This window comes from Maniola jurtina, chromosome 16 (assembly GCF_905333055.1).
Source record: "Maniola jurtina chromosome 16, ilManJurt1.1, whole genome shotgun sequence".
Classification (NCBI taxonomy): Eukaryota; Metazoa; Arthropoda; class Insecta; order Lepidoptera; family Nymphalidae; genus Maniola; species Maniola jurtina.
This window is the reverse complement of record NC_060044.1, coordinates 12830981-12856265: the sequence shown is the minus strand read 5'-3', so window position 1 is coordinate 12856265 and position 25285 is coordinate 12830981. Positions and strand designations below refer to the sequence as shown.

Here is a 25285-nt window from a genome sequence, read left to right as displayed (position 1 = left end):
TACTATCTACTTTCGGAAAAAATATAAAAATAGTTTCTAAAAATATAAAAAGTTGTATGTATAATTTAGAGATCGTTAGAGCTGGCCATCAGTCAGACCTCATAAATTAGTGTCCTCCATTGATGATAATAATAAAAGATTATAAGTGGTTAAGTGCTAAACTTGTTATTAATAAAAAATATCAATCTAAGTTCCATTCACCCACACTAATCGCTTGGCATTTTATCGCGCAAGCGATCAACCTTTTCTAATGCCGTCTTGCCTTTACAAATTAAGAAGAGCCATTCCACTCACTCATTTTGAATCAAAGACTTTTATAAAGCTCATACCACGATTAATTTGGTGTTTTACTGCCGATATTTCGACTCATTGCATGCACAGAGTACATTATGTTGCATGAGTCGTAGTCACGACGGAACTGCACAGCCGCGAGAGAATTAATCGTGGCATGTACCGTACCCTTTATCTACAATATTTCAAAGTGCATTCCGAAAGGCATTCCGAATCTGTGGTAGATACATGTGACGATCCAAAAATATTTGTAAAAGTGTAATTGAAACCACAAAATAACCTTAAAATCATTAGATCCTAAGAAAACCTTTTTTTTTTTTGCTGAGGACCTGCATGCCTGAAAAATCTCTATAATGTTCTGTCAATCTGTACTAGGCAAGCGTAATGGTCTATGACCTAAGCCTTTCTTTTTCTGAGAAAGGACCTGTACTTAGTAGTGGGCCGGCACACGATCGCGATGGGTTGAGATGATAATAATGACGTACATTTAGAAGGCTAAGGATTCCGATTTGCGTGTTCAAGCAGATAATACACTGCCTAAATAAATAAAGGCGCTTTAAAAATATGGAATAACTATTAAAAATGCTAATCCACACGTCATGTGTAGTTTCATGAGTTTAATGCTCCGGGAAAACCCCCGTGAGCACGAAAGTCTATATTGATTTATTCACGATAAAACTACTCTATGCGTTGAGGTTTGAACATAGAGGTGCAGACCTCATAGTTACATCAGTGGTCAAAAACCGCTACTTTATACAAGGCGTTGAACCTTGATAAAAATGTTTTCAAGTAAATCCATATTCCATATTATAAATGCGAAAGTGTGTCGGTCTGCCTGTCTGTCTGTTATCTTTTAAACGGTCTATCCGTTTAACCGATTTCGAGGATATTTGGCTCAGAGTCAATAACTTACAATTTATATTTCGGAACCGTGACACAGGCTACTTTTTATCCCGGAAAATCTCACAGGCTTTTTAACAATCTAAATCCACGCGGAAGAAGTCACAGGCATCATCTAGTATAGAGTGTTGATCTCTTTTTGTGATCATTCACGTTATAATAAGAGTTGTGTCGTGTGAAAAAATATTACTAATAGACTCATCTTACTCATAGCACAGTCCAGTGTCAATTTACTGTATTAGTTTATATTTTTCTAAGCACTTACTTATTTTATCTAACACTCTTCACTTTATGAATGTCAATAGATGAGTTTTACAAGTAAATAGAAGTGGTAATGGTAATCAGCTTAAAATTAAAGCTGCAGCGGTTCAAAACGTGCCTTGGTTTAAGAAGAAGCTCACAGAAAACTCAGCTGAACAAAAAGATTTTTTTGTCACCATTCAGTTATGAGTAAATAAACGAATAAAACGTTTATTTTCAATCATCTTGTTACATAAACACATAGGCAATATTTGATCTCGTTGATAAGTATCACTTAAAACTATGAGAACTCAATAATAAAGTATGACTGGTCCAGTTCTTGTTCACCAATCGCTTAGTCAAGTTAAAGGCGTGTTTAGCTTGATATCACCGCCTCTAGTATACGACACCTCTCTGGCTCTATGTTGCCCTCGACCACGTACGACCGCCCGACACGCGTTGTTTTATGGTTATTGCTAAAACGTAGGTATACCTAGGAGCAACCTAGGGATAGCTTTTTATGTCTACTCAAAATGTTTTAAATGCCTATGACTAATAATATACTAGCCATTCTGTCTTAATCTGTTTATCATAGATCTATATATTGTCCATGCCCATCGTCCAATGCGAAAGAGTGTCTTTTTTGTGGCCAAGCAAGCGCTTGACCTAACGATGATTTTACCTAAGATGGGACGCCTTTATCTAGAAGATGCCTATTCACTCTTGTTTTAAAGATACCCGGATTGTAATTGGTAGGAAACACAGTTCGTGGAAGAGTTTTCCTAACCTTAGCCATGCGACTGAGGAATGATGACGCAAAGCCTGTGCGCAAAACGATTCGTGCGTGTAGATATGTCGACGACATAAGTTTATCGTTTATCTTTTTGCTAACTTATGATGGCCCATATGTTTACCCATTTAGAGATAGCTTGATCCCAACCTGAACCTAAATCCACGTGGACGAAGTCGCGGGCTTCAGCTAGTCTGTAAATAAACCCTTTACTTAAAAAAAAATATCAACGATATTTCCGCGAGAATGAATTTACTCAGATATGAAAAAACAAAATATACAAAAGCTGTCATAAACAGAAGCCTTGTTCTTCTGATTGTTTCGCCTGTTTACAGAAGTCTAGGCAGACCATTAAACAAAATATCATCGATTCCTTTGAAAAGGTTCTCTAGAATAGAACACAAAAGATTATATTTTTCATTGTTAGGGACAGGGAACATAAAAAATATCTCAATATTTACAGACAGTAGATGGGCATGTAATGCGGAGGGAAGAAACTCATATCACTAGAAGAATGTTAAATATGCATGTGGAAGGAAAAAAGAGGAGAGGACGACCAAAGAAAAGATGGATGGATCGCGTGAAACAGGATATGCTTATAAAAGGGGTGGATGATACGTTGAGGGATGACAGAAGAGAGTGGAAGGAGAAGACATGTTGTGCCGACGTCACGTAGTGTGAGATAAGGTCAGGAGGAAGAAGAAGATATCTATCTAAAAACATTCTCGACTAAAGATTACTATCTATATTCTTTTTGGATAGGTATGCTCTAAAACCCTTGGGTGGCGTTTCCACTAGATTTCAACATGGGGCTTATTGAAGGAGCGGACCAGCAAATTCCTGAAAAGGCAACACATTGGCGGCACTTAGCGGTTCCTCTGGTGCTGCAAATGTTCATGGCCGGCGGTAATCATATAGACTATAGATGACATCAGGTGACCCGCACGGTTGCTCGGTTGCTGGCTATTTAAATAAAATACATATCATGAAACAATTCATATTCTATAAATATTTAAATTGCAATAACATTAAAAACGAAAAGAAAAAAGTATAAGTAAAAAAAAATTAATGAATGAATAAATGAAACCAAAAAGTTTAAGGGAAAAAGAGAAAACACATACTAAAAATATGCCTTTTCATTGCAAAATAAGCAATTTATCTAACATCGAAACTTAAAATATCCATTACTATACGTACCTATCGATATTTTGTAAGAAAAAAAACATCGACATGTTTTACCCAAGTGTATTTATATTTATGGTTGAATGGAATTGATTCTCGATCCTAGGCAAACTGTGTTTATAATAAAAGCGTCTAAAAGGGTTGCTTTATGTGAAAACCCCTTTTATACTGCTTAGATTTAAAAACAACAAACTCTATCTAAGCCTGTACAAATATTATACTGATTGAAGTCTACTAGTATATTTTGGTTTTTTATCTCTGCAGTTTTCTTCCTAAATAAAATAAAATGTGTCTCACATTTCATCACCATCATCAGCCTGTGGACGTCCACCGTTGGACATAGGCCTTCCCTAAAGAGCGCCACCACACCCGGTTCTCAGCCTTCCTCATACAGCCACTTCCCGCCAGCCGCTTTATATCGTCGGTCCATCGTGCTGGAGGGCGTCCCACGCTACGCTTGCTTACATGCGGTCTCCACTCAAAGACTCAAACGCTCCAACGGTCATCGCCTCTACGACAGGCATGGCCTGCCCACTGCCACTTCAGCTTGCTAATAGTTTAGGCTGTATCATAATCTCCAAACACATACGTATCGCACTCCTATATCCAAACGTTTTTAACTAAAACAACTAAATGAACCCGATTTTTGATGATCTTTTTTTATGTGTGATAGCTTTGCGCTTGGCGACAATCATGCTTAAAATACTTACCAAGTTTCAACAGTATGGTCCTTATAGTTTCGGAAAAAAGTGGCTGTGACATACGGACGGACAGACAGACAGACATGACGAATCTATAAGGGTTCCGTTTTTTGCCATTTGGCTACGGAACCCTAAAAAGCAATGATGAGGTCTAGTTCTTAGCACGCTTGGCTAGAAAATGCCTATTCACTCTGCTCTGAAGGAGATATTAAACTTTACTGACTTTTCTTGTACGGGCACGTACAGCGCTATTTATGAGTCTGGAAAGTCCCTCAATAATACCATTGGAGAACCGATTTTCAAACCGATTCGGCACTACGGCTACAATTAGGTTACAATAGAATAAAAATAGGTGATAGTACTAACGTAAAACGTAATCATGACTAACAAAACACGCGGCTAAAAGAGAAACCATTATTATCAAAAAAGTCATAGTTCTTATTCATGAATCGTACGCTCACACAGTGTTGAATGAAAATGTTTTGGAAGTGTGCCGGAGACATGACTCACGTCGCAAGGACGTTGGACGATGACGTACGTACGTACTACATTACTTGCCGGAGCTTGCCGGTTAATGATATTTTCTGATCGGTAGGTAGTAGGTACTATAAGTATAAGTAGTACCTATAAGCTACGATGTCTTTTTACCCGACTACGGCAAAGCCAAAATTAGCAGTCAATTAGATAGCAAAATTATCTATAATATGTATGTATGTACTATTAGATGCCCGCAACTTCGTTCGCGTGGATATAGGTTTCTTAAAAATCCCGTGGGAACGCTTTAATTTTCTGGGATAAAAAGTAGCCTGTGTGTTAATTCAGAGTATAATCAATCTATCACCATTCTAAATTAACAGTAACAAACTTACACACACATACACACGTACATACACACAAATTTTCGCCTTTATAATTTTACTGTGACGTATGTATATATGTATGTAGGTATGTATATTTTTATAATTTTTACCCGACTACGGCAAAGCCGAAAGGAAAGGTTATGATTTTAGCAGTCTGTGTTCTTACCTACACTTGATGTAGGTAATATTAAGGCATCTCAATGATACAGTTAGGCGCCATGGAGCCATTATTACGAGGCAGCATCTTACCTGTTGAATCCTACCTGTTTAATTTGAGTTTACCTGTTTAATTTGAGTACCTGTTTAAATTGATGAGAGAATCCTACCTGTTTAATAGTTCTGAGAAGAGCTTCAATCCTTTAGAATGAATAAAATGATGAACGTTCAGACAGACGGACGGATGGACAGATGGACAGACGGACAAAAAGACACTAAACAAAAGTCCCTTATAAAGTTGATTGATTCGTTCCTTAATAGTATTTTCCGCTTGTCATTATTCCATGGTGTACCATGTACCTGACATTCTGTTTGTGGTTTCAATTCCACCAATCAGGAAACAGGTGTCACTGTGTGCGTATGGCGCCGTGCGCCGACGCAGGTTATGTGTTTTTAGGGTTCTGTACCGAAAAATTGAACCCTTATCTTTTTCACTCGATTATTTCAGTGAGTATTTATTAAAGCTATCGAGATAAAATTTGGAATAGTTTTACACACAAAACATCATTGAAATAAAATAAAAAATTTGTTTAATTAAAAAAGGAGGAAAAATCAAAGTAAGATACAGTAAGATCAAACTTTATCGATATCATGTTATGAAAGGGCTTTGACTTGCACATTCTAATACAGATTTATATTTATCTTTATGCGTAATAGTTTTTGATTTATCGTGCAAAACGTCGAAAACACCCTTATCTCCGAAGTTTACCAATCGAAAAATATGAAATAGCTATGATCATTAGAGGTTTATGTACATTTTACAAGAAAAATAAAACCAGCGCTTTAACAAGCATAGTTTTTTTTTATATTAACAATAAACCTCTACAAACAAAGTTAGTTTTGTGGTTCGTTAACACAAGTAATTCTTACCGTTTTACTCATTCTGTGGTACGGAACCCATGTTACGCGAGTCTGACTCGCACTTGGTCAGTTTTTTGTTTGTTTTGTAACGAGAATGGCCGGTGGCGTGTTCGAAATTTGAATAATTATTGTCCGTTGGAAGTGAGCCAGGATGAATTATTTCATTCATTATTAATTCAAGGACGATTGGAATCGGAATTCAGTTCGACGATTGCGGCCATTCGGGAGAATATTTGGTTAACTTCAACTTAATAAGTATTTCCTTTTATTTACTTACTAGTTAATATATTGAAACTAGATGATGCTTGCGACTTCGTCCGCAAAAAGTAGTCGATGTAAGAAGTGTCAGTTTTTTAAAAATCCCGTGGGAACTGACTTTCCGGGATAAAAAATACTACATACTACATACTTAATACATCCATCTCCAGAATACAAGCTATCTCTGCGCCACATACTCGTATAATATAATGCCCACGAATTCTATATCCCATTGGAACTCTGATTTTCCGGGATGAAAAATTAGATTATGTCCATCCCCGGGACCAAAAATAATTTAAGAAATTATGATTTCACAACTATTTGCCTCAGCTAGGAATTAAACCCAACCTTCCCTTTACACTACTACAGCCTCAGGGAGGCCATTAAACAATACACAAAACATCTGCTAGAAAATTAACGTACACATTCCAAATTATTGTGACTTGGGATGTAGGTATTCAATATTTCGGATTTTCGGGTCACACGACTTCACCTGCATGCGCCATTTTTTTGCACCTGCCGTCGTAAATAACTGTTGGAAAATCGTGTGTTGAGTAATAAATATTTCGACTTATCGATGTTGTGATGATTTAAAATCCTCATCAATATTTTTATAATAAAAGTTAAGTTAGTTACGTTTCGGAAATCCTACCTTTGCTTTACTTTTTGGGTCAATCAAAGTCCAATCTATAGGTAGGTTAGGTACTTAGTTATAAAAGACTTGTCTTGATGACACACAGCCTGAACCGCAGGGGTTAAAAACTTGTTTGACAGAAGGTGAGTTCTTTTTAGGCACCCATTAAGAAAGGACTTTGGGAAACATCCCTAAGGGGGCTAAAACAGGAGGTGACTGTATGAAAGTCCGCCATTGTTCAAGTTATATGAAAATACTATGAAAATAGTAGTATTTGGGTTTTCGGGTAAAAATGAAAAAGTACGTGTGTTTCAGGAGTTTTCGAAATTCCACCCCCTCATCGATTTTCATAATTCCATTCCAGCGAAGCCGGGGCGGAGCAGCTAGAAGAAAATATTGCCAACTTATCAAATTAGCAATTTTTTATCAAACGTTCAGAAGTTTGATTAAAAAATTGTTGCATCTTAGAGTGAACTTTTGGACCCGAATCTCCTCATTAATTACTTTACTTATTTTTCCGCAAGAACTCATTACTACACATTTCCTCGTCTGTTCCCAGATCGCAAACTAAAAAGCAATCTAGCTAATCACTGGAAAAAGTTACCTTTTACCCGTTTATATACCCATCGTACCAAGTTTAGAAGTACCATTACCGGCGTAGTCTGAGAGATGGAGCAATTTTTGAGGAAGTGGAATATATTGCCATTATTATCTCAAAAGATAAACTCTTCTCGGCTCCGCTTTCTGAACAGGTGGCAGATTAGCATAAGAAACACTAGCTGTTGTCCTACATTGAATATTTTGTTTTGCACTTTCAAAAGCCCCCAACTTTTATTCGATTGATGGAAAGGGGCCATAGCCTGGGTATTAAAGAACACAAAGAGAGAATCATTTATAATACATAATTATACCTGTACTCACAGATCACTACATTAAACCAGGAATACAGTTCGATACTCAGTGAAAGACCTTTACTTGGTCTTATGAAACAAAAGTAATTTTGCTGATATTAAACATATTTTGGCCGAAATTACTGAACTATTAGTTCCATACGTTAGTTGGAGAAGTTCTACAATTACCTACTAAACAACAAGATTTTGGCAGAATCGCCTAGCAATTTCTGTCAACTTCTTTAAATAATGAAAAATTGAAATATAAAATGGACCATAAATCCACTACAAACTAATAAACTGTAATGAGGACCAGCTACGTCCTTTACATTGCTCAAGGGTAATACAAACTTTATGCTTGTATCAAGGCGGTCTCAAACACCCCACCGGCTCTCAGACCGTCGAGTTGGCTTGCTGGTCACGTTGCAGCTTTTATCGCAGGGATCCCATCTACGGGAGATCTATTTAAATCACCCATTTCCAAAGAAAGCCTCTAAGATCTAAAAAGATAGGGTACCGTACCTTTTTGGGCTTGTATGCCTTGAAAAATGGGCAATGCTTTTGCATATTTTTGGGCTAGATTGGCACTCAGATTCTGTAAACGTATACTTTTATACTATACTTAGTAAAAAATGACTGTTGCCATGGTAGGTTAGGTATAATATTTAATATTATACTGTGAAGTCAAACTACTTTCAGGGCTCTGATTCTTCTGATTCTGACATCATTAGCTCGATTGAGGTAGAATGACAGTCACATTGTCACGATCTCAATCATCTCTGATTGGTTAACGCTCGCTCACTATTGGTTACAATGCGTTGTTGCAAAAGGACATCATAAATTCAGCTAATCACAACAAGAGGATTGTAATAATGATTGATGCAGGTTTTCCGCAATAGACCAGCATGTTAACAAACCGGATGGTGTGGTTTGGATGGGACTACGTATGTAGGTCGATTATGCTGGGTAAGGAATGATAATCCAAGTCGGTTGTTGAATGGGTAACCAACATCCGCCCAACAAAGTCGAAATTCTTTAGCCTCTGTCTTTCCTCCTACTTCAGAAGGCACGAAGGTTCCAATTACTATATATACTGAAATATAATCATAACTGTTAAGCAAGAGTCGAAATCTTCAAGTCGTACCTACTGTATACGAAAAAATCTAGGACGCCCAAAGAGAGGAAGCCCATCGCATTTATATCTCTTTAAGAATTTACATTTTTATACCATACCTACTATTTAAACACTGAAGTAGCCAAAAACTGTCCACATAGGACGGAGGGACATATAAATCATAGGTATATGTTAGGAAACTTCGCAAAAACTTTTCAAAGGGAAGTTTTCTTAAGAAATATTCCAAAAAAACCCTGAAAAGAACATTAATTGATGTACCTATCGTATGTGACAGCGAGAGCCCCTTTATAAGTCGGAACGCCATGGGCTCAAGTGAAAGCCTCCTCATGATATATGCACGTCAAATTCCGCGAATAAAAAGGAGATAAAAGTGCGCTCTTATGGAAAAGTAAGATAAGTTGCCTCTTCAAGGACCCATTTTAGATTTAAGGCTGCGATACGGTCATTATTGCAAGAGAAATAGTGGTAAATTAAATTGAAATGAAAATTCTGCTTCTAAATGACGCTGAAAATCTGCCCAGTTAGGAAAGACTTGATTGCTCTTTCAGTCAGTAATTGCTGAAATATATTGGTCGAAATAAGGTTAATTGGCTATTTCGGTTACGGATAACTGTAAGTGAAGCCAGTCTTTGAGAGGTAAGGTAAGAATAATAAGGGGGTGTTGGAAAATGCTGGATGAAGAGGCTAGGTGTAGTGATGCTCTCTAGACTCATTGCTTTCTCGTGATCCTATGCATGTCAATTCCGCGAATAAAAAGGAGATAAAAGTGCACTCTTATGGAAAAGTAAGATATGTTTCCTCTTCAAGGACTCATTTAGATTTAAGAGCCCGCTTCACCGAAGCGGTTACTCGACAAAAATGTATACTTTGTTTTGATTCAGATGCAATGCTCTTGCTTTGCTTTGATTCAGGTGCAATCTCACCTGGTGGTAAGTGATGATGCAGTCTAAGATAGAAGCGGGCTAACCTGGAAGGCATATGGCACTTACCATGCATGGGTACTTTAGCAATAACCGACGAATGTACGAGTTTTATCACACGAGGAGTGACATGTCAAAATGTCAAATCGTGACATGACAAATTAAGCAATTACATCCCCATTTTGCTTCAGATAGCGGATACATTATTGCCACTCAAACACAATGGTAATTGGTAACCCTTGGTATAAAATTGTTTTAATTAATTGTTTTGCAAGGTTGGGTGGGTGCGGAAGTCGAATGGTAATCCCTGTTGAAGTGGTTGCTTGTTACATGATTTATGATTTTAGATTGGTGTTAAGTCCTTGAGATGAGAGAATATCTTATATTCTACACGTGTATACGATGTACGATGGCACGGAACCTTCGTGTGCGAGCCCACCTCGCACTTGACCACTTTGGGGTTCCGTACCTCAAAAGGTAAAACGAACCTTTATAGGATCACTTAGTTGTCTGTCTGTCTGTCAAGAAACCTATAGGGTATACTTCCCGTTAACCTACAATCATGTTTGACAGGTAGGTATGTCTTATGGACACGCGGAAAACCGAAAATTGTGAATTTGTTATTTCATCACAAAAAAATTGAAATGTGTTCATGAACTTATTGTACTACAATTACTACTTTTTGAGAATAGAATTCTTTAACCACAACTTATAAATTAGTACCTATGTTCAACTTTCAAAGTAAGATTAGGTATACCAAGGGGGGTATCATATGAAAGTGCTTCACCTGTACATATTGAAACGGATTCTCATTTATTTTTGTGCATAATAGTTTTTGATTTATCGCGCAAAATGTCGGAAAAATAGAGAACCCTCGGTACACGAGTATGACTCGCACTTGGCCGGTTTTTTTCACACTATCTAATGTTTTTGATGGGATTAATAAACAGAACAATTAATAATATTGAACCCTATGTCTAAGTAAGTCATTAAATCTGAATCAACGCGTGAAGCAAGTGTGGAGGACGTTAAATGGTCAATTTATACGATAACTTGTTACTTGTTAGACTCGTTACCGGCTGAATGTTGCTGCGGGGTCACCACTTTGTACTACAAGCGACAGCTTAAAGCTTAATTATAAGCGTTTTTATTCGCTGAAATCGCTGGGTGCCAGCGAAATATTATGCAGGTCGAACTCCTCCAGCAATGGTGGGGGAGGGTGAAATCACCCAGCGCAGGTTACATGATAGTGGCGGCGATCCGGCCCGTTCTCCAACAGTGGGTGGAGAGAGGGCACGGAGTACTCACCTTTCATCTTAAGCAGGTCCTTTCGGGGCACGGCTGCTTCGGAAGGTACCTGGGCAGGATCGCAGGTAGAGAGCTAACTGAGGAGTGCTATGAGTGTGGCAGTGCCATGAGTGTGGCAGTGCCATGAGTGTGGCAGTGCCATGAGTGTGGCAGTGCCATGGACACGGCGCAACACACTCTGGCAGAACGCCCAGCATGGGTTGCGTGGACGTGTTTGGTCCCGTAGCCCAGTCGCCAGGCGATGCGTGGGACACCGTGGGGTTTTAGTCGGTAAGAGGCCGACATAACCTCCGTTCCTCCCCAGGCGCGGTGGTATCCATGAGGATTTCCCCATGAAAAAAGGGTTTGACAACGACGGCGGAGGTGTTTTTTCTTCTCTTATATCAAAATTGTTAGTCTTGCGACTAGCGACATAAATAATAATTAAAAATAACTGTCGCTCATTATACCGCCCGCCCTTACCTCCCGCTTATGTGAAAAAGTTGTGGCCTCTTGGTTCCTCGATTATTATAAGCGGCTTATGCACGTAACATAATATGTGGAATACGTATTTGAAACACGAATAAATCATACTAAGTGGAATGAATAAAAAAGTAATTTGCCTGCAATTGTACGAGTAATAGAATTTATAAAGAAGATACCTTTACAAATTCTATTAGGTAACTTCTAATAGTAAGTTATCTTGATTGGATTTTGATTTCACATTCGTAATCTGAGGAAATAAATGTAGAAATCATTTCAGGGTAGTTAGGGCTCCATAGCCATGCTAGTTGCTAAAAACTTAGGCCATCAAAATTTCTAACACTAGTTTTTTTTTTCAAAAATCGGTCTAAGAAACAATGATTTTAAAATATCTGTTCAAAAGGGTATCACTCACGGAGTGAAGTAAATTTTTTTTCGACCCACGCTTTTCATTGGCAGGAGCTATTCTGAAAATATTTTTTTCAGTAGGTAGGTATGCTATAATAGCGATAACATGTTACTGAAATTCTGCAACTTTACAGCTATCAGGTACCTATAGTTTATTTTCAAAGTGGTTTTGATATATATAGACAGACTGATGGATTGGACGAAACTAGAAGGGTTTCTTGTTTTCTGCGGCGGCCGAAAAAGGTTTTATTTTATCAAACTATATTGTAGACTACATAAAATGCAATAAAAATGAGAAAAATAATATATTTGAAGCCGAATTCACTTAAAAAAACACGAATCTACATACTATAATTTAACATTTCAGATAAAATCTATTCAAGGATAACCTTGTCAAAGATCAACATATTGAACAACAGTTATTTTGCACAAATGTAGCTACTATCTACCTAGGCTAATGGTATTAACATTGTTTTTGTTATTCATGCTAAGATAAACGCTGCAAAAAACCTTATACATGTACTTTTGCACAAATAAGATGAACATACGACCATACAAGTATACGTTGTCTTTAACTCGTTTGAGCAAAAAAAAACTTAATCCATCTTTTGAACAACACCGCCATGTTTGATCTACAGGATTGTTCCAAACAGACATAACACCTGACAGAGATGAAACAATAAAACCATTACGTGCGCAAGAGATGGAAGATGTCTCATGTCAACAATAAGGTATAGTGTTCGTGCAACTTGATCATTGAATGGACGTGCATACAACTTTGTTTATGCATCCGGAAAATACAAAATCAATGGATTTTAAACCTTAAGTTGATATAATAAGGTGGTTAAGAAAGAGAAATGGTGGTAAATGAATTGTTTCGATATGCATCCACTAGTGTCATTGACTTGCTAGTTGTTCATTATCATGAAGTATTGGTATCTAGGCGATGTTACTAAGAAACTAAGAGTTTCAAGCAGGTACAGTTCGCCTTTGATATTATGCTTGTTAATTGTACCCTTTGTGTTTGGAATTGATCAAAGGGTTTGAATTAATAAGAGGCTTGTAAACGCAAGAGTTAGTTTGTTTGTTATTAACTACTGTTTTATAGAGTTTAGCAATTTGAGTTTAGTTACCTTAGTTATTGATACTAGTTCGGTAGAAGTTGTAACTACCTATATTAAACTTAACTAACTAAACACATAACAGATTCTTTTACATAAACAACATGTTGAAAAAGACCTATAATTTTTTATAGGTAATTTATTACTAATAACCCTGATAACAAGTATTTTAATATAATAAATCTATGGTTTGCAATTTAATCCAAACCATTACTATCCCACAAAGGCATTCCCCCCAATTTCCTATTCTGTGACTATTTGGGCCACTTAACTGTAAAAATTTAATTCATCACATTATCGTCGGTTCGGCCTTCCACGCCAGCTTTCATGGTTTAAGAATATCTAGAAAGCGTCAGATTTTGCCCACAAGTCATCTGACATAGTTTGTGATGATATAGCCTAAAGCTAGGGCCAAATCTAAAGGTATTTCATGGAAATTACGTAGAAGAAAAATCCTGCTTTATTGTTAAACAAAATATAACAGGTGATTTAACCACAGTGTTTGGTACCATTTTGTTTTGTTAGAGTTAGCTCACATCCCAGAGACAAAAATAGGCAACTTTTATCCCGGAAAATCAATGCATGTAGGAACCCTTATATTTTCCAGGTCCTCAAAGGCCTACAAGTTTAACCGATTTAAGTACATGAATGGCGAACAGGTAGCCTGCGCCCCGGAAATTGGCATAGGCAACTTTTTATCCCGGAAAAGCAAAGAGTTCCCACAGGACTTATAAAAACCTAAATCCACGTGGGCATCATCTAGTATTTTATATTTTGATGTATGGATCCCCTTTCTACTAACAATATCCAATTTAGGCATGATTCGAATGATGGCTCTGCAAACTTTTGGGAGATCTATTCTATTGTACTCTTATTACAGTAGGGATTTAGTCAGCTGCAAGAACTTCTGTATCTTGGGAGGTACAGTTAAACGGGTATTTTACAATACAGAGTCACGTCTTCTACCACTGGTTACTGTAAGACAGATTCTATCAAATAATGCTGATTGAAACCCAGAAGGAAACAAATTGTTAAGTAATTTTAGTGAGCAAAATGCAATTGCAAGTTGAAACCTACTGTAATCGGTAATCGCGAAATCAAAACAAGTCCCAAGTACTCGTATTACCTAGTAGGTGGTATTTAAACCGACCACGGCATTTCAAACAAACAATCACCACCTCGCTTTCATAACAGTACTATCAAGTGACGTAACTGCTACCAGTCAGCATAGAGCAGAGGCATGCCATGTACCTATAGGTATGTGCCTCAAAATTAGACACAATTTGGTAACTAATTTGGCACTATGGCCTGTAGCTTAGATGCGGCATCGTTTGAGCTCGACATGGACCTTTTTAGAGCTTTTTGCACTGATTCCTCCTTCACATACCTACCATGGTGCCGAAACGCATCGTCAAGGTCTATATCCGTACGTAGCTGAAATTCCTCGGACACAAACGAAGCGATTCGCTTCCTCGTTTCTAATCCGAACCGCTAGGATATGGAACGACCTTCCTGCGTCAGTTTTCGCCTCCACTTTTGATATGGGTACCATCAAGCCAAGACTGAATAGGTATCTTCTAGGCAAGCGCGCTCCATCTTAGGCTGTATCATCAATTGCTAACAGGTCTGATTGGAGCCAAGCGCTATCTATAAATAAAAAAAAGGAATATATCACATAAATGTCACACTAATTAACGTTACTATAAAGTCATAACTAATAAAAAAAACACAATTGCCCTGTACAAAACGAACTAAAAATAAAAACTTTCACATTTGAAAAAGGCCATACAGGCCATGCAGTGATATATTGATATACGTATTAATATTGAGATTTAGATCCCCTGATGCTTACCTAGATAGCTATCTCGGGTCTCGACCCTTGATACTTGATTACTCATAGCTTAATCGTGGCTCGATATGACGAGTGCCACTCGGTCTCGGCGATCGTCGGTCAAGGAGACTCGGTTCAGCGCACGTTCAGCGCTATTATGATTAAAACGACCATTTCTCGTAAGATGTGCTACATTGCTTCACTTTTATTTTTAACCCCCGACCCAAAAAGAGAGGTGTTATAAGTTTGACGTGTGTATCTGTGTGTCTGTGTATCTGTGTATCTGTCTGTGGCATCGTAGCGCCTAAACGAATGAACCGATTTTAATTTAGTTTTTTTTTGTTTGAAAGGTGGCTTGATCGAGAGTGTTCTTAGCTATAATCTAAAAAAATTGGTTCAGCCGTTTAAGAGTTATCAGCTCTTTTGTAGTTTTTTTGTAGAAAAGAAGGGTAGATAACCGTTAGGTTCATAATATTATGTCAATTGACAAATGTCAAGCTGTCAAGATGGACGTTGCCTAAATACATAATTATTTATTTGAAAATGATGTTTTGGAAAACTCAGATACTTTGGATCGTCGGGGGTGTTATAAATTTTCAATGGGGATGATGACAACAAGTGACTTTTTATCAATCGCTCGTTTTATATGGGAGCTTGTATGACACCAAACCTACACAGATATGACGTCATAAACATTCGACGTAATTTGCCGTACTATTTTAATTAAATATACATAGGACACAGGTATCATCCCAGTTTAAGGCCTTCAAAGAATTTTATGTGATGTTTTGGCAACCGAGGATTCAGTCTGTGATATGCGAAAGTGTCTGTCTGTCTGGTACGTCTGCTAGTTTTTCACGGCCTTTACAAAATTTTGTAGAGGACATACATATTATAATGCAACTTTTGGTCCCGGAAAATCAGACTCCCCACCGGATTTTTAAAAACCGAAATCCATGTGGACGAAGTCGCAGGTATCATTTAGTTTAAAATAATAGTCTAATCTTGACTGAGTTTCTCAGCGTCTTGGTACCGGAAGTCTAAGTAACCTTGACCTACTTTACCACTAAAGCCTGCCTCTTCTTACAGGCTTCATAATAAAATCATTTACCTAAAGAGATTAATACTACGAATGAGGTCCCTTTGTTTAAGGCAAAATTAGTGAACTTATTAGTAAAAAGTTGTGCATTGAATTATATTGAATAGAAAGAAGTAACTGGCAGTAGGTAATGTAAGACCCTGCAAGACCAAAATAGTCACCAATTAAAAGGAAAAGGAGATTATTATACTAGACAATTTAAAAAATAAATAAAAATAGCGAGCAAACGAGCAGGCGGTTCGCCTGATGTTAAGTGATTACCTTCTGTTTCTAAGTTAAGTTCTTAGTGTGGTTAAGTGACAATCTGTTTAGTTATCGTCATTTATTTCGCTGATTGTTGTCACTAAGTTAAGCTTATTAAGTTATTATGCTCTGTAATCATCAGGGCCAGTGATATATTGTCGGTCGCGGCTATTTAGGTCAATTTGGAAGCTGACATGTCTGAAAATCAGCTGTTTAATTTTAATTACAATTTTAAGTAAATTTACATTTAAATAAGACTACAATTATTGTAAAACAACTGTAATCAAAGTGTATTTTGTGATAAATCATAATTTCAATTTCAATACCGATCTACTGCCAACCAGCACCAGTGAGACGGACTTGTGAGCGGTGTGACGTGATTCAATAACCTATAACGGACTTTTACCGGGGGAGTATCTGTTATTATTTTATACAACTTATTCAGTAATCCAACACTCCCTACACGATAGGTATTCGTACATACTCGAGAATCTCGAGACACGTCCCTCCACACACTTAGGCAAAACTTGTTCTCACTTTGCTTGACTTACAGTGGAAGTGAAGTTGAAGAATGATCTGTACAGTCTGTACCTACTGCCTCAGACAAAACTAACATTCCACTGTACACATAATGATTACAGTACGACATAGTCCACCTGAGTTAGGTATAAATAGTTATTAGGCATAGTGTAAGTCTGACTAAATTTTCCTATGGCCTCTTTATTTGTGTTTGCATCAAGTACCTACTTATTACTTGTTTAGTTTATTTTATGATATAGGTAATAAACCTAGTCAACATACCAGGAAACTAATTTTAACTTTTCTTCCTAGTCTATTAACTTATCTCATTAGATTACTTTTATTATCTCGCTGTCTCTCATCCTCTCTCTGCTAGACTCCTAACACTTTCCATTTCCTTCACTTACATATATCTATTGGTGTGTTTCAGGTATATAGTACAAGATGGCTCCTATGTTCACTAGAAAAGCTGCCGCTCTTGAAGAACAACAGAAACTGAAAAATGCTTTACACGAAATAAAATCACTGAAACAATTAAATACCCAATTACTGAAGGAACAAGATGAAAGTGAAGCTGAGATGAGAATCATTATTGCTAGGAACTCACAGTTAAAGTCTGAACTTGCAAACCTGCACAACGCTCATACTCTGTTATCAGAGGAGCGCGACCAACTTCAGTTGGCAGTAGGGTCGTTCAATCAGTGCATACAAACTTATGAAGAGGCTTTGGGAAAGATATCTATGTTAGAGGATGAATTAAGCCAATCTCAACAGTTAATTTGTGACCTTCAGTCACAAATAGCAAGTTATGAAACACAAAAAACAAATAACTTGTATGATGAGCTGCTTGCTTCATCCTCAACAGCACCAGTGTTAACAATTGACCTGACCTGTGACAGCCCTTGTGCTGCTAATAATAAGCCACCTTCAGAAACTATCCATTTAAATAGTCACAAAAAAATTAAAAAATACATTAAAATTGGTAAATTAATTAAAAAAACGAAAAAATTAATAAAATTTCAGAAATTATGTAATAAAAACATTAGGCTTAGAAAAGAACGTTCAGATTTATTAAATAAGCTCAATACATATTGTTCCTCACTGCAAGAGATGAGAGTTCAATATGAAACTGACGTTCGGAGTCTTAATGAGGAGATTCTAAAACTGGAAAACTCCTTGAAAACAGTTACTTCCCAGTACGAGCTGTCACAGAAACAGGTCGGTGAGCATATACTGGCCGCTGATGAGCTGTTAGCCTTAAGTAATTATAATATAGATCGTCTTGACTCCCTGATTCATAGATGTGAGTGCTCAAATAAGGTTCCGGACGAAATGCCAGTGGACAGTCAGTGTATAGGACAACAAAAAGGCTGTGAAAACAATGGTTCCTCGTTACATTGCCCTCAGCGGAAAACATTTGTTGTTTCAGATGGATTGGGAAAAGACTTTGGTCATTTAATAAGTAATAAATTACATCAAACAGTGATCAACATATGTAACCCAGGGGCACCATATGAATATATAATTGAAAATGTAAAAGGCTGCTGTTTAGATAAATATAGTACAGTTGTCTTGTTGATAGGTGACAGCATGCAAATAACAAAAAAACAAATTTTGAGAAGTTTTGCATACCTATTGGACCTACAAGAAAATACGGGTTGTAAATTCATATTGTGCACTTTTCCTTACTCTTGCACTTTAACCCCAGCACAAAATAGGTATGTCTATAAACTCAACATGCTTATTAATAATTTAAGTTTTGGCCATAGGGATTATATTCACATAATAGACACGAATAATTTTATAAAAAAATTTTCACTGACAAAGGATACAATGTACTTGCCCCTTAGTTATAAGAAACAAATAGCTACCTTGGTAGCTTGTAATATACAAGACACAGCTATTTTTAGCATGAGTTCTTTTGAAAACGGTACATGTTGTACTAATAATATAGACCTAATTAGTAATACTACTAATTCCAGTTTTTTTACGTTGGATACAAACTATTATAATAGTTTGGATACAAATAGTTGCAGGGACACTACTGTAAACAGTAATAAGATTTTAAACTAAGTAGTGCGACAACAGATAAGCTATGTAAAATCAATCTTGTACACCAAAATATTCAGGGCTTATCTGGCAAAGAACATGAGATAGAACTATTTATTAAAAAATTTGATATTGACATCTTATGCCTCACTGAGCATTGGCTCAATAGTTATCAATTAATAGTAAATTTAAAACATTATCAATTGTCAAGTGCGTTCTCTAGAAAGAAAGCTATACGCGGAGGGTCTTTAATATCAACCCGCAACAATATCAATTATAAAGAACGGAAAGACATTGTTAATCTTTCATTGGAACGCACTATTGAGCTGTCCTGTGTTGAGCTGGAGCGCTATATTGTCGTCTGCGTGTACCGACCCCCCTCAGGTGACTTTGTTCTGTTTGAGGACGTTATGGAAGAGGCCTTGAGGCGGATATGTAGATCATCAAAAAAGATATTAGTTTGTGGAGACTTCAATATTGATATTTTGCTTCACACTTCTTTTACTGACAGATTACTCAATTTATTTAAAAGCTTTAATTTACAGAAAATTTTCAATGAACCAACACGGATAACTGCAAATTCAGCCACTTGTATAGATAACATTTTCTGTGACTGTAAGATTGTCGCAAAATCGATCATGACGAATCTAAGATCCGATCACTGTGGACAAATAATATCTGTTCCCAGTGATAATCAAGACATAACAAAGTTAATAAAGTATAGGCCAGTAACCACTAAAAAGGTAAAGCAGTTCAAACTAAAGGTTTTAACTGCTTTACCTAAACTTGACTTTACTCAGGGTGGTCCGGATGAACACTATAATGCTTTTTTTGATCTCATAAACTCTCAGTTTAATTCTACCTTTAAAATTGTAGAAAAAAAACTGTTTAAAAATCTTAAATTTAGTGACTGGGCTACTGTTGGCATCTATAAAAGTAGAAATAAGTTGTTCGACTTGTATGCAGAAAAACAATATAACTACACTCCCACATTTGTTGAATATGTAAAAAATTATTCAAAATTATTCAAAAAGGTTTGCATACAAGCAAAGTCACTCTGTATAAAGCAAAAAATTATTAATTCTGATAATAAAATTAAAGCAGCTTGGGATATCATCACGGATGAAACTGGGAAACAAAAAGTGCATAACAATAAATTGGAGCTAAAAATTAATAACCGTATTATTGACTCCAATATTGAAATTGCAAATACATTTGAGAATTTTTTCCAGAACATTCCAGTCATCACTACTAGTTCCCTTAGCTCTTCACCAACAGAAGCCTATGATCTTCTCAGGGCCAATGTCACTGAATGCGGTGTGTTGTTTAGGTTTGAATACGTTACTCCATATGACATTGTTAAAGTGTTCAAATCTTTACAAAGCAAAAAAACCGGAGATCTGTGGGGAATATCAGTAAAAATAATTAACAATATTATTGATATTATTGCGCCATATCTAGCCTTAATTTTTAATGAGTCGGTGGATACAGGCGCTTTTCCAGATCTCATGAAATGTAGTAAATTGATACCTCTTTTTAAATCGGGTAGCAAAAGTGACCCAAACAATTACAGGCCAATTTCAATTTTGCCAACACTGAGCAAGATATTTGAGAAAATCATGCTCAACCAACTGCTTCAGCATTTCAATTTAAATAAGCTACTCCATTCTGAACAGTATGGCTTCACTAAAGGTCGATCAACAACCGACGCGGCCGCAATGCTGTTAAAGCATATATTCAATGCGTGGGAGGGGTCACAGAATGCCATTGGTATTTTCTGTGATTTATCCAAGGCATTTGATTGCGTTGAGCACGAGACTCTTTTAGTTAAATTGAGCCACTATGGAATCAAAGACACTGCGCTTGGTCTCATTGCGTCCTATCTTAGTGATCGTATTCAAACAGTATGTGTGAATGATGTGAAGTCATCCGGATCAGCCTCACTAATGGGTGTTCCTCAAGGCTCTATTCTAGGTCCTTTCATGTTCTTAGTATACATAAACGATTTACCATATGTAGTCCAAAATATTTGCGATATCGTACTATTTGCTGACGATACGTCTTTGATTTTTAAAGTCGATAGAAATAAGGAAAATTTTGACGATATAAATGGTGCCATATCTCAGGTAACTCACTGGTTTACTGTAAATAATCTACTTTTAAATGCAAAAAAAACTAAGTGTATTGAATTCGCACTGCCCAATACCAAGAACACAAGTAACATTAATTTAATGATAAATAATGATATTTTGAAAATAGAAGAGACTACTACATTTTTGGGGATAACCTTAGATGCGAAGCTGCAATGGGGCACCCATATATCAACTCTTGCTGGCAAACTAAGCTCTGCTGCTTACGCGGTTAGAAAGATTCGACAATTAACTGACGTGGAGACCGCAAAGATAGTATATTTTGCTTATTTTCATAGTATTATGTCTTATGGAATCTTAATATGGGGTAGAGCGGCAGATATTGGGAGAATTTTTGTATTACAGAAAAGGGCAATACGCGCAATTTATAACTTAAAACCACGCGATTCACTTCGAGAAAAATTTAAGGAAATAGGTATCCTTACCGTAGCCTCTCAATATATTTACAACAACATAATTTTTGTAAGACAAAATATTCTTAGTTACAAGAGGGTTGGCGATCTACACAACAGGCTGACTAGACACCGTAACAGGCTTGCGACTCCTACGCTCCGTCTCAGGAAGGTCCAAAAGTCATTTGTGGGAATGGGTATAATCTTCTATAACAAAATTCCTCAGTCAATTTTGGACTTGCCTTTACACAGGTTCAAAAAATCTATTAAAAATATGCTCCTGAGAAAAGCATATTATACTATCGAAGATTATGTAAATGATAAAAAAGCGTGGATTTGAACTTCGATTCGCTCCAGCAATGCGCAGGACTTCAATTGCTTTTATACATGGCATAATATTGTATATCAAATCTTTGAAAAGAGCAACCGCCGAGTTTCTTGCTGGTTCTTCTCGGTAGGAAAGGCATTCCGAACCAGTGGTAGATGCTTTTGACGATTCGAAAGAACTTGTAAAAGTCTAATTGAATAAAAACATTTTGAATTTTGAATTTTGAATTTTGAATTAAGTTAATGATTAATGGCCCCATATCGATTTCATTACAGCTAATCATGGTGACCTGTGGGTATAAATTTTGTAGTGATGTATACTGATTTAATTGATTTAGCCCATTTAAATGTGGGGCGTTGTTCAGGGCAGGTATGTGGGTCACTTTTTTTTTCTTACACAATTTTTTTCTATAACGTGAGAGAGTGAACACAAATATATTACTCACTCTGCAGAAGACAGGGGGAAAAGGTGACGTTATGATAAAGACAGGTGCTTAGATATGCCCGTATGATGGTCCAATGTCGGGTCGTCTTAGACCTCAGTTGCATCCAATGCTGTGTCCTCAGGAACTATTCGAGTTCCCCTAGTTCCCCTTCACCTTTTTCTATCGCAAGGCATCGCCAAGGTCTGCACTCCTACATAATCGACTCGTACGAAGCGATTTGCTTCCTCGTTACTAATATTACGCACTACTAGCTAGGATACGGCAAATTCGAATTTCGAATGACTTTTCTACGCAAATTTCGAACGACAAAAAAGCCTTTCCGAGCTAGTGAGATGAAAAAGGAGTTTTCACTTATGAAAATAATCCAAAAACACTAGGTTCGCCAGTTAATCACAAACCTCTCACAAATACTTATCTGAAAAGGAAAAAAGAAACACGTTTCGCGACTGCCGAACTCACGCTCGGTGGAAATTCGCGAGCCATATTTTGAGCAAAAGTCCCCTTCTCGAAAGTTTTAATTTGCTCACATACGAGTATAAGCACGACATGGCATTAGCGACATTGGGGTGGAGGGTGAACCATTGTGAGGTGGATACGTTTCCATTGTATCGTGACGGGAATTTGATCGGCAAAGTGTTTTCTTTCTTTAAAAATAACCAGGGTCCATTAAAAATAGAGCCAGGGAATCTAATCTAATACTTTTTTAACGCTGGGGAATGCATTTATGCATCCCCCCCTGAAGCCAGCTGAGGGAGGGTATGTGGGACTCGCCGGCCGAGAGGCGATCGGAATACCCATTAAAATCCAGCGGCGCTACTACGCGTCGCCTGATGACTAGATCACGGAAACACTTATAGCATCTAACATTAGGGATCTCTTAAAACTAATCGAATGTGGATTTCACAAATTTTGGAAGATACTCTATTTAATAATTAAGAAATTATTTTTGACATATTCATCATCCATATTACTTACTCGATTTTTTTCTGAAAGACGGTCCAGTAGAGAGGGCACGTGCACTAATACCGTATGCGGATTGTTTTGTGATGTCGTAGAGTGTATGATAGTCACCTTTTGTGTGTGAAAGCGGCATTAATGGTACTCCGATCCGAATCCGGGGTGTGCTGGAATAAAAACATGTTTTCCCTTAATGCTCTGGCTGGAATACTTATACTGTACTTAGAATGCTTTAATTTTCTTTTTGTTTTCAACCTGATGCTGTTATACGTATTATGTATGTTGTGTAACTTGGCTTAGTCATTCATCCCTCTCCCCCATCCTTAGGCTGAGATCTATAGACCGTACTTTGACCTTGCTCATACTTAAGACTGAGCTAAAACGTCAGTGCCAATATAATATAAGTATGTATTTAATCTGGCTATATGAGAACCTAAGTGGCTTGGCAATATACAGATTTACAAGTTCTACATTCAAGGATTCATTTAAATCTGTCTCAGTACGAGCAAAAGCAGCAACCGGAATCCACCTAAGACACACTTCGTGCGCTGTCAACGCCAGGCGACAATGCCATAATCTATAAATAAGTATGAGAAACATATGTAGCTTAGTAATATACAGACTCACAAGTCCTATATTCAAGGATTCATTTAAATCTGTGTCAGTACGAGCAAAAGCAGCAACCGGAATCCACCTAAAGACACTCGTAGTGCGCTGTCAATGCCAGGCGACAATGCCATAATCTGTAAAAATGAGTAAGTATGAGAAATATAATATGTAGCTTAGCAATATACAGACTCACAAATTCTACTTTCAAGGATTCATTTAAATCTGTGTCAGTACGAGCAAAAGCAGCAATCGGAATCCACCTAAAGACACTCGTAGTGCGCTGTCAACGCCAGGCGACAATGCCATAATCTATTTGTACAACGCGTCTTCACGCCATGAGCCCGCTCGACAAAAGAGTGTTTACTTAAAACCCCTTTTACACCTCTATTGTCAAACTACCACCTTACAACGACCTCCAACATCTCGACATATTGCCCTTCTGTAAACCAGGATATTCTTATATGAGAGGAGGGGTGAAGGTCAGGTTATGGTGGTCAGTAAATGCTGAATGGTCGCTGAATCGAGTCTTTGCGGCAAACGTAAGAATTTTAAGCGGTTGGATGCGAGCGTTTCTGTGAATGCTTAGTTAAACAATTCTCGTTTGGAACGGCGTGAACTTTGACATAACATCACGAATGGGTTTTGTACTTGCTGAGCCTTTCGCGTGGTTTCGCATTGTGATTAATGTGAGATATTGCCTTATTAGGGTCTGTTATGTTGCCTTATTAGGGTTTGTTAGTTAAAAGTTTCAAATGAATTACTTGATACAATAGTTTCTTCTGCATTTTTAGGGTCCCGTATCTCCAGAGAAAAATGAAACCCTTATTGGATCACCTTGTATCGTAATGTCTGTCTGTCTGTAGTGTATGTTAAGAAAAGGGAATCTATACGCGTTTATCAATTGAACACTTGCAAATATTCTAGAACCATATTATAGTCAAACAACTATAACTCATGTTCCCAACAAAGTTTTAAAAACTTTACAAAGATTAGTTGAACATCAATACGGAACCCTAAAAGGCAAATCGCAATAATTCGAGCGTGTCAAACATGCTCGAGATCAGCCCACCGAACCAAAAGAAACCGTTGCAATTAGAAAGACATTAGATTCGGCTGAAATGTCCCGATAATACCCAACCCTTACTTATCGCCCCTAAGAATACCTTGTCTTTGAAAATTTATTATTACAACGCAATATTGCATTTGGAGGGTTGGGATGGTTGGGAATTCGGGATCGCATGGTGCATTTGGACCCAGCTGCTGGCCAGGGCACGATAAATCCATATAAATCAATGATGATCATACAATTTTGATTCTTCAACATAGAAGTTTTAGGGTCTATTTTTATTAAATATTTGGTGGATTTACGTGGTCCCACAGGCACATATGGGATGCAACCCTCGACATTAGATTTTGGCAGAAAAAATTACTTAATAGGATGTTTTCTGAACGAGTAGCGTTGCTTTAGGTTTTTTTTTTTGGATAG

General features: G+C 37.2%; 1 protein-coding gene and 1 long non-coding RNA gene across 2 annotated transcripts; one reads left to right on the top strand and one right to left on the bottom strand.

Annotated features, from left to right (window-relative positions):
• Positions 1-639: 639 nt before the first annotated feature.
• Positions 640-8732, bottom strand: LOC123873196. Its single transcript, XR_006797632.1, has 3 exons — positions 8589-8732; positions 2126-2127; positions 640-649 (listed from the first exon to the last, which is right to left on the bottom strand). It is a non-coding gene; the product is annotated as an uncharacterized LOC123873196 (long non-coding RNA).
• A 7939-nt stretch (positions 8733-16671) lies between these two features.
• LOC123873464 lies at positions 16672-23071 on the top strand. Its single transcript, XM_045918309.1, has 3 exons — positions 16672-18412; positions 22153-22157; positions 22976-23071. The coding sequence occupies exons 1-3, from the start codon at positions 17314-17316 to the stop codon at positions 23069-23071; spliced, it is 1200 nt and encodes a 399-aa protein (XP_045774265.1). The 5' UTR covers positions 16672-17313.
• Positions 23072-25285: the final 2214 nt, after the last annotated feature.

Bases quoted from the DNA above. Each gene is read 5' to 3' on its own strand.
- LOC123873464 (XM_045918309.1), top strand. From the start codon at position 17,314: ATGGCTCCTATGTTCACTAGAAAAGCTGCCGCTCTTGAAGAACAACAG.